Source organism: Suncus etruscus, chromosome 7 (genome assembly GCF_024139225.1).
Source record: "Suncus etruscus isolate mSunEtr1 chromosome 7, mSunEtr1.pri.cur, whole genome shotgun sequence".
Taxonomy (NCBI): Eukaryota; Metazoa; Chordata; class Mammalia; order Eulipotyphla; family Soricidae; genus Suncus; species Suncus etruscus.
This window is the reverse complement of record NC_064854.1, coordinates 14,723,853-14,739,275: the sequence shown is the minus strand read 5'-3', so window position 1 is coordinate 14,739,275 and position 15,423 is coordinate 14,723,853. Positions and strand designations below refer to the sequence as shown.

Sequence of the window (15,423 nt, the reverse complement as noted above, 5' to 3'; positions counted from 1 at the left end):
ACTCCAGTTGATAATTGGTTGAAATTCCATATAATTGTAAGAGAATAACAAGTTGGAAGATTTACATTCAGTTTGTTTTATTCCTCATGTCAATCAAAAAGGTTTTGAGTTCTTTGATCCTTAATTTTACTGATATTGAACCAGAATGTGGCTCGCAAGTAAAGTGCCTCCCTCCTGTATAGGGCCCTGGGTTCAATCTCTGGCACCATAATAGTTGGATTGCTGGTGTTTTTCCCTGCCGTGGTTTCCAGTTCAGTGTAGGTGAGGGATCTGTGTGCTGGGTGTACCTGCTGGGCCAGGGGGTTGTGGGACTGCCCCTTTGACTCTAGTGTCAACTCTTGGATTGGTCTTTTATTTTAGGGAATGTTCCCACACTCAGTAATAGGAGGTTACTCCAGATAGCATTGGAGGACCATGTAGTGCCAGACATCAAATCGGAGACTCCTGCAATGCTGTTGTATGGAGAAAGAGCCCTGATTTGATCTGAGAAAGTGGATCCACCAAAGGCTGGCAGAATATAGTACAGTGGGGAGGCATGTAGCTTGCACATATTGTCAACATGGCTTCTGTATAGTCCTTGAGCACTGCCATGAGTGATCCTTGAGTGCAGAGCCCAGAATCTGTCTTGAGTACTGCTGGTTATGGCCCCCAAAGAAAGACAAATAAGAATCCCAGCGCTGGGCTGGGGAGCATGTAGAGGTGAGTTCTGACAGGAACACAGTCTAAGGAAAGGAAGGAGCAGGCGCTCCAGTGGCCTGAGAGCAGCACTACAAAGCAGAGGCCACAGTGGGATGCACTTGGTATCCAAGGAGGGCAGAGCCAGGCTTTGGCACACAGTACTGGGGCAGGAGAGAGGAAATTGGTTTCTGTGCAGATGGGTGCTCCCTGCACGATTCACTTTGGTAGGCCTAGAGTTTGTCACCCTTCTGAGAACTTCCTCTGTGTTGATCATGCCGACCATTGTTCTCTATTGCAGAGGTTTTCTTTTTCTTTCTGTTTTTGGGCTACACCTGGCAGTCTTCCAAGCTTGGCGCTCAGGGGAAATAAACGGGGTGCCAAGGATTGAAATTGGATTGCTTGCATGCAAGGTGAGCAGCTTCATTGCTTTACTAGCTCTCTGGCCTTCGAAGCTGTTTTCTTTATCCCACAAACTTCAGTTCCCTGCCAAGAGTTTTTCTGTCTATGTGTTGTACCCGTACTTCCTAACCTTTTTCTCTCAGACACAGTGGTGGAGTAGGTGACCTACTCATGGCAGGCTGGGCAGGAAGGCTGCATCCAGTTTCAGGCACTGTGTGTGAACTTGTTGTCCTGTGGCAGCTCTGCCCTGCACAGGGGGATAAGGTATGTTGAGTGCAGGATGGAGCAGAGTCTGGGAACCGTGGGCTTTCCTGCATAGTAGAGAGTCAATTGGGCTGATCTTCCCCAGTCAGGTCTTGTGAGAGAAAGGCAGAGGAACAAGCTACTACTCAGGCCAGCCTAGGGTTGTTTGCCGGGAATGAGGCAGTGCCTTCACTTTGTAGAACCCTCGTGTTCAGCATCCTTTGTTTCTGGAGTGCTTCATTTAATTCTTATCCATCTGCATTCTGTTCAGTGAGCTAGCTACTCAGCCCATGCAGAGTTTGGAACTGACCCTTGGAAGGCACCCACGGGATGGCTGTGGAGCCCATGTCTCTGGTGACCTGTTCCCAGAGAGCCTTCTATGTAGAGAACAGAATTGTTTGTTGGTGCTGTGGAGTTCTGATGCCAGCAACTTTTGTGACTTACTATTTTATTTATTTTTTACATTTGATTGTATTCAGGACATGCATATAGCCCGGTTCTGCTTTCAATATGAATCTTCTTGCATATATGCATTTAACTTTACATTAATAAACTAGTCATTTAATTATAATTTGGATGCAAATGCATGTATTAATTTTTCCTAGGTACCAACTGCCAAGGTTTCAGAGCTAAACCCAAATGCAAAAGTATGGGGAACTCACATGTTCCATTTGGAGGCGAGTAGTGCAGCGGATGGTGGCGTGAATGCAGCGTGGGAGGACTCAGGCCACCGTGCAGACCCTGGCCAGGATGGTAAGCAGGTGCCTCATAGGGTGGGGAACAATTTTGCTCTCAAAGCTTTTTAAGAATTTGTGAGGAGGGGCCGGAGAGGTGGCTCTAGAAGTAAGGTGTCTGCCTTGCAAGTGCTAGCCAAGGAAGGACCGCAGTCGTTCGGTCCCTCAGCGTCCCATATAGTACCCCCAAGCCAGGGTCAATTTCTGAGCTCTTAGCCAGGAGTAACCCCTGAGCATCAAATAGGTGTGGCCCAAACCCCCCCCCCCCCCCAAAAAAAAATTTGTGAGGGACTAGAGGCCATAGTGAAAGTACAACGGCTGCCCTGAATTTGTTCCTCAGCATTTTATATGGTCTCCTGAGCCCTACCAAATGTGATCCCTGAACACTGAGCCAGTAGTAAGCCTTGAGCACTATTGGATGTAGCCTAAAAACAAAAGCAAAAATTGTGAGGGGCCTTGGAGATAGGACACTTGCATTGGGTGGGCATTTGTATTGCAAGAATGTAACATGGGTTTGATTCTAAGGCACCATTTATATTCCCTTACACCAAAAGAAAATAGGAAAAAAGAAACTATGAGTGAAAATTCGTGCCATATTGGCCTAATTGAAGAGTCAGCAGATTTTTTTGAAGCGAAGTTAAAAAAATTCAAGTAACTGTAAGTGTAAGGTTTAGTCTTATTTCAAGTGAAAGTCAATCTTTTTTTTTTTACTCATATCAAAGCATTTTTTGGGGGGGTGGTCTTCAGAGGAGGAAATGCCTATGTCCTCTGAGAGCCTGGATCTTTGAGCTGTACAGCCGCAGAAAGCGAAAGTCAATCTCTTGAGCCTTCTATTTTGGTGACAATTTTACTTCTAGGCCTGGATGCCAATGGTGATGGGGGCAAGAGCCGTGAGGATGCAGCGTTACCAGATTTACAGGATGCGGACCAAACGGTGATGAGCACTGTGGCCGTGGATCGCTCAGAGCATGGATCTGCAACTGAAGACAGTGAGACAGGTAAAGTAGCTCAGAGGCCTTCTCTGGTGGAATGTTTGTACTCTGTCATCTTTAACATCGAACGTCACATCTCTCCAAAACAATGGAATTCACATTGCTTCTTTATTTTATTTTATTTTATTTTTTTGGGTCTTGGGGTCACACCTGGCAGCGCTCAGGGGATTCGAACCAAGGTCCTTCTATATGAAATACTTGACCTCCAGGCTATCTCTCCAGCCCCTGCTTCTTTATTTTTATCTCCCCCCCCTTCTTTATTTTTTATTTTATTTGGGGGAGGGTTGGATCACACCTAGCGATGCTTAGGGGTTTCTCCTGGCTTTGTACTCAGGAGTCACTCCTGGCAGGCTCCGGGTACCATATGGGATGCCAGGATTCCAGCCGGCGTCCATCCTGTGTTGGTCGCATGCAAGGCAAAGCACCTTATTGCTGTGCGATCTCTCCGATTCCTCACATCGCTTCTTGAACTCTACTTGATTTTTTTTTTTTTTTTTGGTTTTTGGGCCACACCCGTTTGACGCTCAGGGGTTACTCCTGGCTATGTGCTCAGAAATCGCCCCTGGCTTGGGTGGACCATATGGGACGCCGGGGGATCGAACCGAGGTCCTTCCTTGGCTAGCGCTTGCAAGGCAGACACCTTACCTCCAGCGCCACCTACCCGGCCCCTCTACTTGATTTTTATTTATTTATTTTGGTTTTTGGGTCACACCTGGCAGTGCCCAGGGGTGACTCCCGGCTCTATGCTCAGAAATTGCTCCTGGCAGGCTCAGGGGATCATACGGGATGCCGGATTTGAACCACCCCACTGCCCTTCTGCATGCAAGGCAAACGCCCTACCTTCATGCTATCTCTCCGGCTCCTTGAACTCTACTTTTGATGCACAGTTGTCGATTTTAAGGTGGGCAGGGATACTGGTTGGGGAAAGTTAGAGTCACACAGTTCCTAAAGAACTAATGCAGTGTCATCAGGAGAAACTGAAGACAGTCTCTAGGAAAGCATGTAAAAGAATGGAAGAGACAGCACTGATGTTGAACGCGACATTGTACACTGCATAAAAATGTCTAAAAAGAATCAAGTTTCGAAAAGGCATTGGAAGCCACATTAGGAGTTTACGGAATCTATGGTTCTTTGCAATTTCATGGCGTTTTGCAGCTTGACTCATGAGGGGGGAGGATGGACATATGAATTTAGCAGGATACAGAAGGATTCTGAGAAAAGACACTGGAAGTCTGATACGAGTCAAAACTTCTTTTTTTTGTTTGAGGGCTATACCTGATTGTGTCTAGGGATCACTTCAGCAGTGTTCAGGGGACCTTGTGATGCCAGTGATTGTACCTGGGCTTCTCCTGCATGCCTGCAAAGAAGGAACACTGGGCCTTTGAATGATCTCTCTGATCCTCAGTATAGATCTTTTGAATTCTCACTGGATTTTGGAGTTTTGTCTACTTATTTTACTTAGTAGAATGTTCTCAGGTTCATCGGGGTTGATACAAAGGCTTCCATCTTTCTCATGGTTGAATCATTTTCCCATTGTCTACAACCGCCCAGCAAAGAGCATTTAGGCTGTTTGCTGTCTTCACTGTAGTGATTCATAGAAGATGGGGGTTGTAGACGTGTCTTCAAGATACTGAGTTTATTTTCTTTGGAAATGGCCTGCAATTGTTGGCTCGTAAGGGAGTTCTATTTTTAATAATCTGAGGGACAATCATACTGCTTTCTACTGAGACCACACCAGATGAGACCCTTGCTACAGTGCAGCCTCCCTTTCTCCCACATTCTTCACTCCACTTGTTTCTTGACAGTCTGAATGTCGTTCTCTCACATGGGTGGTGATGCCTCACTCTGGTTCTGAGTTGCGTTTCCCTGGTGATTAGTGATGTTGGAACATCTATTCTGTGCCTGTTGACTCCTTGTTTGTCTTAGGGGAAATGCCTACTTAGGTCTAACCTCGCGCTCATTTTGTAATTAGATCATTTTCTTTGTACTTTATGTATTTTGTTTGTTGGGTCACACTCAGTGCTGCTTGGGACTTATTCTTGGTTCTGTGCTCGAAGTTCCACTTCTCCTGGTCCTCCTGGGACCTTACTTAGTTCCAGGAATTAAACCTGAATCAAATGCATACAAGGAAGGATATGGCCTTGCATAATAAGCCTCCAGCCCTTCTTGCATATTTTGGGTAGTGAATCTTATCAGGCACATGATATTTGGTGATTTTGTCCTACTCAGTAGTTGCCTTTCATCCTGTGGAGCCTTTCTTGTGCTACACACAGTTTTTTGTTTGTTTGTTTTTGGTATTTGGGTCACACCCAGCAACGCTCAGGGGTTACTTCTGGCTCTTTGCTCAGAAATCTCTCCTGGCAGGCTCCAGGGACCATATGGGATACCGGGATTTGAACCACCAACCTTCTGCGTGCAAGGCAAATGCCTTGCCTCCATGCTATCTCTCCGGCCCCAAAAACAAACATAATCTCTAGCTGGTTTGATTTTTGTTGCCTTGGGATTGGGTGTGAGAGCCAGAAAAACAGATACCACCATGAATGATATTCCAGAGCCTGCTCTAGTTCCCGCCCTCCCTCCCTGCAGTTTGGGGGGTTTCCATTTACTTAGCAGTTTTGAGAAACTATCCTTTCTCCACCTGTTCTGTTCCTCTTGTTCGTGTGTTCTTTTTTGGGGGCCTGGGTCATTCCTGGCTCTGTGCTCAGAAATTGCTCCTGGCAGGCAAGGGGGACCATTTGGGATGCCGGGATTAGAACCACCGACCTTCTGCATGCAAGGCAAATGCCTACCGCTGTGCTGTCTCTCCTGCCCTTATGTGTGTTCTTTTTTATTCCAGTATCACAGTTAGAATTACTACAACATAGTTTGAAACCTGATTTGAATGCCTAGTGCTTTGTTGTTCTTTCTCAAATTGTTTGCATTATCAAAACCATAAATGTAAACACTACTGCGAAAATGTCATCTTCATTCTCTCTCTTTTTTTTTTTTTTTGGTTTTTGGGTCACACCCGGCATTGCTCAGGGTTTACTCCTGGCTGTCTGCTCAAAAAATAGCTCCTGGCAGGCACGGGGGACCATATGGGACACTGGGATTCGAACCAACCACCTTAGGTCCTGGATCGGCTGCTTGCAAGGCAAAGGCCGCTGTGCTATCTCTCCGGGCCCATTCATTCTCATTTTTAAAAGGTTGCTTCTGTTGATCAGTTCCTGTGGTTCATTACATATTTTAGGACTATTTGATCTATTGCTTTTTATTTTTGCCCTTTTTTTGGGGGGGGGGTCACACCTGGTGGCGCTCAGTGGTTACTCCTGGCTCTGCGCTCAGAAGTCAAACCAGGCAGGCTCGGGGGACCATATGGAATGCTGGGATTCGAACCACCATTCGTCCAAAATAACACTACCACTGTACTATCTCTCTAGCCCCTACTTGATCTATTTTTATGATAAATGCTGTTGCACTGAAAATGTGAATTGCTTGGGGTCTTATGCTCATTTTAATAATTATTCCAGTTCCAATGCACAGAATATCTTTCCGTTTATATGTTATTTTATCTTTTCTTGGTTAAATTAATTCTAAACATTTTGTGGATGCTACTACAAGTGGGAACTGATTTTCTTTTTTTTTTTTTTTTTTTTTTTTGTGTGTGGTTTTTGGGTCACACCCGGCAGTGCTCAGGGATTATTCCTGGCTCCAGGCTCAGAAATTGTTCCTGGCAGGCACGGGGGACCATATGGGACGCCGGGATTCGAACCGATGACCTCCTGCATGAAAGGCAAACGCCCTACCTCCCATGCTATCTCTCCGGCCCCTGGAACTGATTTTCTTAGTTTTGCTTTATTTTTGCTTGTTTGTTCTTTTGTTTGTTTTTGGGCCACAACTGCTAGCAGTGCTCAGGGGGTGACGCCCTAAGCTGTGCTGTCATTCCTGTGCTATCATTCCCGTTCCAGTTTTTTTGTTTGTTTGTTTGGTTTTTGATTTTTGGGTCACACCTGGCAGTGCTCAGGGGTTACTTCTGGCTCTATGCTCAGAAATCACTCCTGGCAGGCACGGGGGATCATATGGGATGCCGGGATTCGAACCACCGTCTTTCTGCATGCAAGGCAAATGCCTTATCTTTATGCTATCTCTCCAGTCCCCAATTTTGTTTTATTTTTAGACCACACACATTGGTGCTCAGGTGTTATGCCTGCCAGGCTCAGGGAATCATATAGAATACCAAGGAGTGAACCTGAGTTGGCCACATGCAAGGCAAATGCTCTACCCAATTCAGCCCCATATGTAGTCTCTCTCTCTCTTTCTCTCTCTCTCTCTCTCTCTCTCTCTCTCTCTCTCTCTCTCTCTCTCTCTCTCTCTCTCTCTCTCTCTCTCTCTCTCTCTCTCTCCTCTCTCTCCTCTCTCTCCCTCCCTCTCTCTCTCCTCTCTCCTCTCTCCTCTCTCACTACACTAAGGGGGTACACCCAGCGATGTTCAGGGTTTATTCCTCACTCTGCACTCAGAAATCACTCTCTGGCAGTGTGCGGGGGAACCATAGTGGGTGCCAGGATTGAACCTGGGTCTGCCACGTGCAAGGCAAGCAGCACACTTTGCCTCTGTGCTATTGCTCCGGCCCTACATTGAGTTTCTTTAAGTGATTGCTTAGGTTCCTTTTCAGGCAGGATGGCAGAAGCCTCTGGTGGTGTCAGTACGGTTGCTTGTTCTTAGGGCCTTTGGTCTGTGTTCAGAAACCTGAGATACCTGAGCAGACACCTTCCTGTCTTCATAATGAAGACTGTCAAGCAGAACTTGCTCTCGTTGGTCCTGAGCTGCTGGCCATCATCTGTGGAGCCCCCATTGTACAGTGAGGCTCCTGGGGTGTATGCAGGGGGTTGGGTAGGGGAGAGGACACACAACTTGTTATCTGGCTGGCTAGGGTTGCAGTCTTGGTGGAATGGGTGGGGGTGGGGTGGAGTGGCCAGCTTTTTTTAGATTCAGGTACAGGCCCAGGCTGACTGGCTGACCCTCAGAAATTGCTCTGGCAGGCTCAAGGGATCATATGGGATGCCGGGTCAGGGGCCTCTCAGGGTTTGCTGAGCTGGGTGGCCTTTCCTCAGGGTACAGGGCCAGTCGAGAACAACTGAATGGGAGGTGGGCCCCTTAAGGGTGCACTTCAGACCTCAAACTATACATTTTACCTGAGGCAGCTGGTGTGTGCACCTGCAGTCTAGTCTCCAGGGGCCCAGCTGTCTTCTCACCTCACTCTCCTAAACCTCAGCCTTGGCACACAAAGGCACATTGGTGTGGCTGAAAATGCTCCATTTCTGTGTCGGAAACTGTTATCTGTTATTTTTTTCTCTTTTGGGGTGGAGGGTACACTCTGGTGCTCAGGGCTTACTCCTGGCTCTTCGCTCAGAGGTCACTCCTGATGGGACTTGGGGGACTGTCTAAGGTCCAAGGCTTGAACAAGGCCAGCCCTTTACCCACTGTCCTGTTGTCTCTCCAGTCCCTGTTCCCAGTGTAGGGGAGGGATTGCAAAGGCTCGCACAGCAGGGCCAGTGCTGTATTCTGGTGTAAACTAGTCCTACATCAGTTCCCCTGCCCCTCATCCCTTGCCCTTAGGGTGCTTCTTGCCTTGCCCATCCTGGTTCCTGCTGTGCTATCTCTGCCCCATTGGAGGAGGTACTGGGCCAATTTGACAAGTTCTGTTTTCCGTCTCAGCAAGTTCATTAGTCTCATTTTGTTCCTTTGTTTTTGAAGGATAGATTTTATTCCATTCCTGAAGTAAAAACTTTCTGTCTAGGGCCCAGAGAGATAGATGGAGGTAAGGCGTTTGCCTTGCATGCAGAAAGACGGTGGTTCGAACCCCGGCATCTCATATGGTTCCCTGAGCCTGCAGTGAAGAGTAACCCATGAGTGCTGCTGGATGTGACCAAAACAAAAACAAAAACACTTTCTGTTTCACTTGTTAAGTCTTCACACTGTCTTGTAATGGTCTTTGTTTACCCCCCCCCCATCTTATTGTTATTGTTTTTGGGACTTGTTAGCTACTTTAGGTCATTTTTAGATTGGTATTTAAGGGATCATATGGTAAAAGGGATGGAATCCACCCCTCCCCCCTCTGCAGAGTACGGTCTTAAGCCCATTGCACTCTCTTTGGCCCCTTCACTCTAACTTTCTACTTTTTTGGTTTGTTTTTGGGCCACACCCATTGACGCTCAGGGGTTACTCCTGGCTATGTGCTCAGAACTCGCTCCTGGCTTGAGAGACCATATGGGATGCCGTGGGATCGAACCTCTGTCCTAGTTTAGCACTTGCAAGACAGATGCCCTTAGCTCGAGTGCCACCGTTCAGCCCCAACTCTCACTTTTTTTTTTGGTTTTGGTTTTGGTTTTTGGGCCATACCCGGTGGCTGTCTGCTCAGAAATAGCTCCTGGCAGGCACGGGGGACCATATGGGACACTGGGATTCGAACCAACTACCTTTGGTCCTGGATTGGCTGCTTGCAAGGCAAACGCTGCTGTGCTATCTCTCCGGGCTCCAACTCTCACTTTTTTTTTTTTTGGTTTTTGGGTCACACCCGGCGTTGCTCAGGAGTTCTCCTGGTTGTTTGCTCAGAAATAGCTCCTGGCAGGCACGGAGGACCATATGGTCCTGAGCCATTTCTGAGCAGAGCCAAGAGTAACCCCTGAGCTGAGTGTTGTTGGGTGTGACCCAAAAACAAAACAAAAAAAAAAGAATTTTGAAAATAGTAGAAATACTCCATTGAATCTCTGCTTGGTAAGTTTTAAGCCATTCTTCCTGAGTTAATCATTATTTTTATGTAGGAGGAAATGAATCACAAACAGAAAACCAGGAAGACCCCCGAGAAGTACTTAAGAAAACATTGGAATTCTGCTTATCTAGGTGAGTGTATCATGGGTGTTCTAGTACCTAATGTGAGGTGGAATGCTTGGGTTCCCGCGTACACAATGCAGCATTTTGTGTAAGAGTATGTATGGCTACTGCCAGCCTGTTTTCGTCTTTCAGGCAGGCTTCCTTCTAGAATTCTGTGGTTCCTATTTCCCTTTGACTTGCTGGAGAACCAAAGATGGTTGTTCCGACAGTGTTCAGAGTCACTCGCTGGGCATGTCTGGGTGCAACCGTGATTGTGAGGGCCTGGTCAGCAGTCCCAGCCTTTCGCAGTCTACTGCGAAGTCGAGGATAGTTCCTTGTGCTTCTCAAACTACTGCCAAGCACGGCTGGCACATTTTCCTTTGAAAAATAGAGAATTTTGAGTTCAAATGGACATATAAATTGGGTTTTCTCTGTGGGTGCCATGTAGAAAGGTTGATTAGTGATGGTGATACTTGGACTTCTCTGGGCCCGAGGCAGGAGGAGCCTGGTGGAGAAGGGCCAGAAGGCCCTTCCTCGTGTTGGCCAGTGCTTTGTTGACCTTGGTCAAAGTTCATCCCAGACCTCATTTGTATGGGATTGAGCACTTTTTGTTCCTCAGGTGCCCTGAGCCATCTCAGGCCAAGTGAGAACACAAGGCTAAATTTGATCTTCACTTTCCATGCTGGTTGATTGTGTGTGTCCAGTGTCCTGGTCATGTTCCTGGGGGTGCTAGGAAGGAAGGTGGGATTGTGGAGCTGCTCTAGGGTCTCCCAACTGGTGCTAGCTCATGTGCTCTGATTCACACTGGTCTTTCTGGGGACCTCTTCTTACTCTTTCAAGTGGGCTTCATTGTATATAGAGTTTGGAGAGAATGCTTGTGCTGCCTGCCTGCATGTAGAGGCCCTGTTTTTTCCCTGAGCACCATTGGGTATATCCACCTCCCCCACTCCCTTTGTTTTTATAGTTCTCAGGCTACTCCAACATGCCTCACAGAGATGAACTGTGAGTAATTAAAACCTTAATTTAGGTGATTTTGAGTGCATTTTATTTTATTTTATTATTTTTTGGTTTTTGGGCCACACCCGGTGGTGCTCAGGGATTACTCCTGGCTGTCTGCTCAGAAATAGCTCCTGGCAGGCACGGGGAACCATATGGGACACCGGGATTCGAACCAACCACCTTTGGTCCTGAATCGGCTGCTTGCAAGGCAAACTCTGCTGTGCTATCTCTCCAGGCCGGAATGCATTTTATTTTATCTTTCTGCCACTCAAATTCCTTTGAAAACAATTTTACTTGAGGTCAGACTTGGTAGCAGGTGGGGTTTTAACTCATGCCACTGGCTAATTAATTTCCGGTTTGAGTCTATACCCGACAGTGCTGAGGACTTTGTCCTTGCTCTGTGATTATTCCTGATGGTGCTCAGAGGACCATATGGGGTGCCAGACTGGTTTAACCTAGTCAAACCAGGGTTACCTGCAAGCAAGAGAAGTAGTTCTGTACTATCTCTCCCATTTCTTCCTGTGATAGTAGCTGCCAGACGGCCTCTTAAAGGACACGAGTCCACATCTGACTAGCTGATCAGTCAGGCTCTTTTCCCACTAGTTTGATTGCTGCCCTCAAGCAGCAGTAGTGTTGGATCTTCAGTTATACAATGTGCAGGCACCTTTTTCTTGGGTGGTCAGTGCTCAGGGCTTACTCCTGGCAGGGTTAGGGAAATATATGGGATGCTGGGGTTAATCATATGCAAGGCAAACTCATTACCACTGTACTATATTGCTCTGGCCCTTGTGCAAACACTTCGTAACATTTTTAAAATGTTTATTTTAGGCCGTACTCAGTTTTGTTTTAGTTATCTCTCTTATGGTGTTCAGATTCCCTAAACCTGTGGTGTCAGGGAATAAATTGTGGTTTTCCCATCTGCACTGTACTGTCTGTCTGACCCCAGTTTCTTTCTTTTAAATAGGAACTAACAAAATGATTTTCTTTCTGCAGGGAGAACCTGGCTAGTGACATGTACCTCATATCACAGATGGACAGTGACCAGTACGTGCCAATCACAACAGTGGCTAACCTGGACCACATCAAGAAGCTCAGTACTGATCTGGACTTAATTGTTGAGGTTCTGAGATGTAAGTACACAACACAGACTCAACTCAAACTTTCTAAACAGGGGCCCAGTTCACTGTCCCTCAGACCATTGGAGGGTCTGACTATCGTAAAAACAAAACTTATGAACGAATTCTTATGCACACTGCATATATCTTATTTTGCAATGAAGAAACAAAACAGATACAAATACAGTATGTGGCCCTCGGGCCATAGTTTGAGGACCACTGGAAGGTGTTTTTTCTCTCCCCTAAATTGTGTATCATTTGCTTTTAACTGTTTAAACTGTTTGAACAAAGCCTTTGTTTCATGGTGTGTACATTGTAGCATATATTTAAAATCCCTGTGTTTAGTAGTTTAGGGCAATTTAACATTCAGGAATGATTGGAAAACTGTTGATAGTTTGCCCTTCATATGAAGTTTCTTTAATGTGTTTTGGTAGCACTGTATATAACCTCCCATTGGAGTATTTATATTATATCTCAATAGAATGTAAATTATTTGTTTTGATCTCATTTGTTTTCTCTTTACAGCTTTACCTTTAGTTCAAGTAGACGAGAAAGGAGAAAAAGTCAGGCCAAATCAAAATCGTTGCATAGTGATATTACGTGAAATATCTGAATCCACCCCAGTAGAAGTAAGTCATTTCTCCAACGGGTAATTAAGGTGCATGTATATGTGTGCATATGTGCAGGGCTTTTTTGGAGGGTAGGTGAGTGGGATTTGGGCCACACATGGTAGCACTCAAGGATTACTCTTGGCTCTGTGCTCAGAAATCACTCCTGGCAGGCTCTGGAAAGCCTGGGATGCTGGGGATCGAACCCAGGTTGGCCGCATGCACGGCAAATGTCCTACTCGCTGCACTATTATTGTTCTGGCCCTTAGGGTTTTTTAATACATATTTAAAAATGTAGATAACATAACTCTGAGTTCATACACTAGAGATTTCACTGTGGTTTATTTGTAAAGGTGATCCCTAACTTTTTGTTCTCAGGATTCACACCATGCATATACAGACAGACCAGGGACGTGGTTGGTAGACAGAACAAATGCCTTACTCTAGATTCATAAACAGCACCACAAAATTAAAAATAAGTAAAATAGGGGCCCGGAGAGATAGCACAGCGGCGTTTGCCTTGCAAGCAGCCGATCCAGGACCAAAGATGGTTGGTTCGAATCCCGGTGTCCCATATGGTCCCCCCGTGCCTGCCAGGAGCTATTTCTGAGCAGACAGCCAGGAGTAACCCCTGAGCACCGCCGGGTGTGGCCCAAAAAAAAAAAAAAAAGTAAAATAACAGAGTTTATGGTAAATTGAATAATTTAGGAATTAAATGTGAGAACAGATGAGATGGTCCTTTGAAGGGAAGACCAAGTCTATGGTTCGGTGTAGGGACACTTCTCCTTGGTGCATATGAACTAGCTTCGTAAAAGCAGACACACCTTTGTATGTAATCAGAATCTGACGGTCATGTTAGGGTACTAGTAGTTCTGTGCCCCAACATGGAATCTTTTCTTGAGAATGTTCCATATGCATGTGAGAAAAAGTGTGTCTTCATTTGACGTCAGTCAGAAAACCCTATATGTCTACTAGACTATCTCAGCTTAGGGCAGTGCTTCTCAAATAGTGGGGCGCGCCCCCGTGGGAGGGGTTCGAGGCTCCGTAAAGGGGGCCGCATTTGACCTTGGCAAACTGTCATAACAGGCTAAGCCCTGTGTTTATGTCTATGTAAGTTCTGGAGCTGAGAGTTTCTGTGTCCTGCTTCAAACCCTTCTTCAAAAAGCTATGCATTGCAAAACGTGCTCATTGTAGCCATAAATCCAGACTCACCTCTGATTAAAAAATCAGCTCATGGGGCAAGAGAGATAGCATGAAGGTAGAGCATTTGACTTGCATGCAGAAGGTCGGTGGTTCGAATCCTGGCATCCCATATGGTCCCTCGAGCCTGCCAGGAGTGATTTCTGAGCGTAGAGCCAGGAGTAACCCCTGAGTGCTGCCGGGTGTGACCCAAAAACAAAAAAAAAAAAACAAAAAACAAAAAAAAAATCAGCTCAAATTATTTTATATATATTTTTTGTGCAGGTTAAAGTTTTTTTTTTTTTTTTTGGTTTTTGGGCCACACCCGTTTGATGCTCAGGGGTTACTCCTGGCTATGAGCTCAGAAATCGCCCCTGGCTTGGGGAGACCATATTGGATGCCGGGGGATCGAACCGCGGTCCGTCCTACGCTAGCGCTTGTAAGGCAGACACCTTACCTCTAGCGCCACCTTCCCGGCCCCAAGTTTTTTTTTTTTAATAAAGATACTATTTACAGTTGCACGGGGTGTGTGTGTGAAAAATACTTTCTTCTTCCTGGGTGGACATAACAAAATTGAGAAGCACTTGGCTTAGGGCTAGAGTGATACAATTGGTAGAGCATTTGCCTTGCATATGGCTGACCTGGACTCAATCTTTGCCTGCCCTGAACACTAGGAATGTACCCTGAATACTGTCATTTGTGGCCCCCAAACAAAAAGACCACCTTTTCAGTTTTTTTTTGGTTTTGTTTTGTTTTGTTTTTTTCCATTTAAGGTTCTCCCTCCCTTCCCCGCTTCCCGGTTACTCCTGGCTCTGCACAAAAATTGCTCCTGGCAGGCTCGGGGGACCATGTGGGATGCTGGGAATCCAACCTGAGTCTGTCTGGGGTTGGCCACGTGCAAGATGAACTGCTACCACTGTGCTACTGTTCCAGCCCCAAGGCTTTTCTCTTTCCCTTTCCCCTTCCCCCCCTCTCCTCCCCTTCCCCTCCCCTCCTCTCTCCTTCCCTCCCCTCCCCTCTCCTCTTTCTCTCTTTCTCTCTTTTTGGTTTTTGGGTCACACCCGCAGCGCTCAGGGATTACTCCTGGCTCTAAGCTCAGAAATCACTCCTGGAAGGCTCAGGGAACCATATGGGATGCCGGGATGCAAACCAGTGACCTTCTGCATGAAAGGCAAACACATCTTACCTCCGTGCTATCTCTCCGGCCCAGCTACTTTTTTTTTTTTTTTTTTTTTTTTTACATAATTTTCTATTTAGGGGCCGGAGAGACTGCATGGAGGTAAGGCGTTTGCCTTTCATGCAGAAGGAGCGATTTCTGAGCGTAGAGCCAGGAAGCCAGGAGGAACCTCTGAGTGCTGCCGGATGTGACCCAAAAACCAAAAAAATAAATAAAAATAAAAAATAATAATTTTCTATTTAGATGGTCCTCTATAGTACTTTTTAGTGGTATTTTCCTTTCTCCCAGAAATGAGGGTGGGTGGTTGAGGAGGCAAGCAATTTGTTTTTATTTGTTCTTGTTATTTTGCAGTGGTGCTCAGGGATCACTCCTGGTGGTTCAGAGGGTTTTTATGTGATTCTGGGAGTCAAACCCGACTTACCACATGCAAGGCAAACACCCTATCCTTTA

General features: G+C 46.2%; 1 protein-coding gene across 1 annotated transcript in view; it reads left to right on the top strand.

Annotated features, from left to right (window-relative positions):
• The window catches only part of LARP4B (La ribonucleoprotein 4B), a 52,552-nt gene that overhangs the window by 16,829 nt on the left and 20,300 nt on the right, over positions 1-15,423 (top strand). Inside the window, exons 3-7 of the mRNA XM_049776292.1 lie at positions 1,926-2,073; positions 2,912-3,052; positions 9,847-9,925; positions 11,888-12,024; positions 12,535-12,638. Of these exons, the coding sequence (XP_049632249.1) occupies positions 1,926-2,073; positions 2,912-3,052; positions 9,847-9,925; positions 11,888-12,024; positions 12,535-12,638 (609 nt within the window). The remainder of the gene's footprint in view (positions 1-1,925; positions 2,074-2,911; positions 3,053-9,846; positions 9,926-11,887; positions 12,025-12,534; positions 12,639-15,423) is intronic.